General features: G+C 34.8%; 1 protein-coding gene across 1 annotated transcript; it reads left to right on the forward strand.

Annotated features, from left to right (window-relative positions):
* The first annotated feature begins 32 nt into the window (after positions 1-32).
* Positions 33-1,244, forward strand: LOC117112486 (recombining binding protein suppressor of hairless-like). Its single transcript, XM_033255573.1, has 2 exons — positions 33-240; positions 603-1,244. Exons 1-2 carry the CDS (start codon positions 89-91, stop codon positions 721-723), a joined length of 273 nt encoding a protein of 90 aa, XP_033111464.1. The 5' UTR covers positions 33-88; the 3' UTR covers positions 724-1,244.
* The last annotated feature ends 34 nt before the right edge of the window (positions 1,245-1,278 follow it).

A 1,278-nucleotide genomic window follows, 5' to 3' on the forward strand; every position in this document is an offset into this window, starting at 1 on the left:
ACCTTTTTTTTTTTTTTTTTAAACAGATGCATCACATGTCCTGCACAATACACACAGCTCAGCTGCTGATAAGCTGTTTAGTACGGATATGATATCACAGGCCACAGCCAGCCCCATCACTATTACATCTATGACCGCCACTTCAGTGCCTACGCTTCCAAGTCCTGCCCCCAGTCCATCACCTACAGCATTAGGCAGTAGCCCTACCAGGCCCGACGATGGATTACTACCATTTAGACGGTGTGTATAAACACTTGTGAAAAGAGCTAAATAATTTTTTAATAATTGTTTATGTGATTCTTCAATTTTTATAACGCTTTGATTTATTTTGCAACCTGTCAGTACCACAAATATTAATTAGTTTTCTACAAATGGTTATCCTCGTTTTGTGTTTTTGAGTTCATTCTAGCCAAACAGACATAATACAGGGTAAGATTACTATTGAGAAGATATCCAGGGTCCCCTCTTAATCCCTATATGAATTCATTCCTTGGGGTGGGAAGCTGGGGATGAAAATGTATATTTTAAAAAGAGATAAATAATAAAACAGCTATAGTACTCTCATTGGTTAATAAAAGTATTATTTTTCTTTTTTTTTTTAGGAAAGAAAAGTGTTTAACAAAAGAAAAAATGAATGACTATTTAAAAGATCGCTGTCATCAGAAAATTATAATTCAACATGCCAAAGTAGCTCAAAAATCATATGGGAATGAAAAAAGGTAAGGTGAGCAGCTAAGCTCAGTCGGATAAACTGGTGGTAGCCACGCACTGAACCGTGGAGATCTCTAGGTCCCCGGTTCAATTCGCATCGCTGCTCTTCTTGAGTTTCAGTTGGAAGGCTAAAATGCGAGTTACGATAGCGCACCGTCTTTCGGATGAGACGTTTAAGCCATTTGTGTCCAATATGGCCTGTGTGCATGTTAAAGAAAGCTGTAGAACACTATTCGGAAAATAATAGAGGATTGTTTCCTGGTGTACGGCTTAATCACCACCAGAAGAGTGTTATCCTTGGTGTTTACACCAAAAATGAAAATGTAAATTATCAAACAGGAAAAAGTTTAGGAATATTCAACCAATCAGGCAATCAGAATAAAAATGTATTCCTTATTCTCAAAAAACTGAAATCATAATCAATAATGAAAACGGCACCAAAAATATAGCACAACTTTTCTTAGACTGCCTATAACACATTTTAAAATATTATATATAAAATTACAAAAAAAAAAAAAATTTTTTTAATAATAAATAAGTACGTAATAAATGAAACTATAATAGCAA

This window comes from Anneissia japonica, unplaced genomic scaffold (genome assembly GCF_011630105.1).
Source record: "Anneissia japonica isolate Jap-2015-1 unplaced genomic scaffold, ASM1163010v1 scaffold71974_len1278_cov186, whole genome shotgun sequence".
In the NCBI taxonomy this organism is placed as follows: Eukaryota; Metazoa; Echinodermata; class Crinoidea; order Comatulida; family Comatulidae; genus Anneissia; species Anneissia japonica.

Coding starts and splice junctions, on each gene's coding strand:
- LOC117112486 (XM_033255573.1), top strand. CDS start 89: ATGATATCACAGGCCACAGCCAGCCCCATCACTATTACATCTATGACC. Junction 241..602: donor GGATTACTACCATTTAGACG/GTGTGTATAAAC, acceptor TTTTTTTTTTAG/GAAAGAAAAGTGTTTAACAA.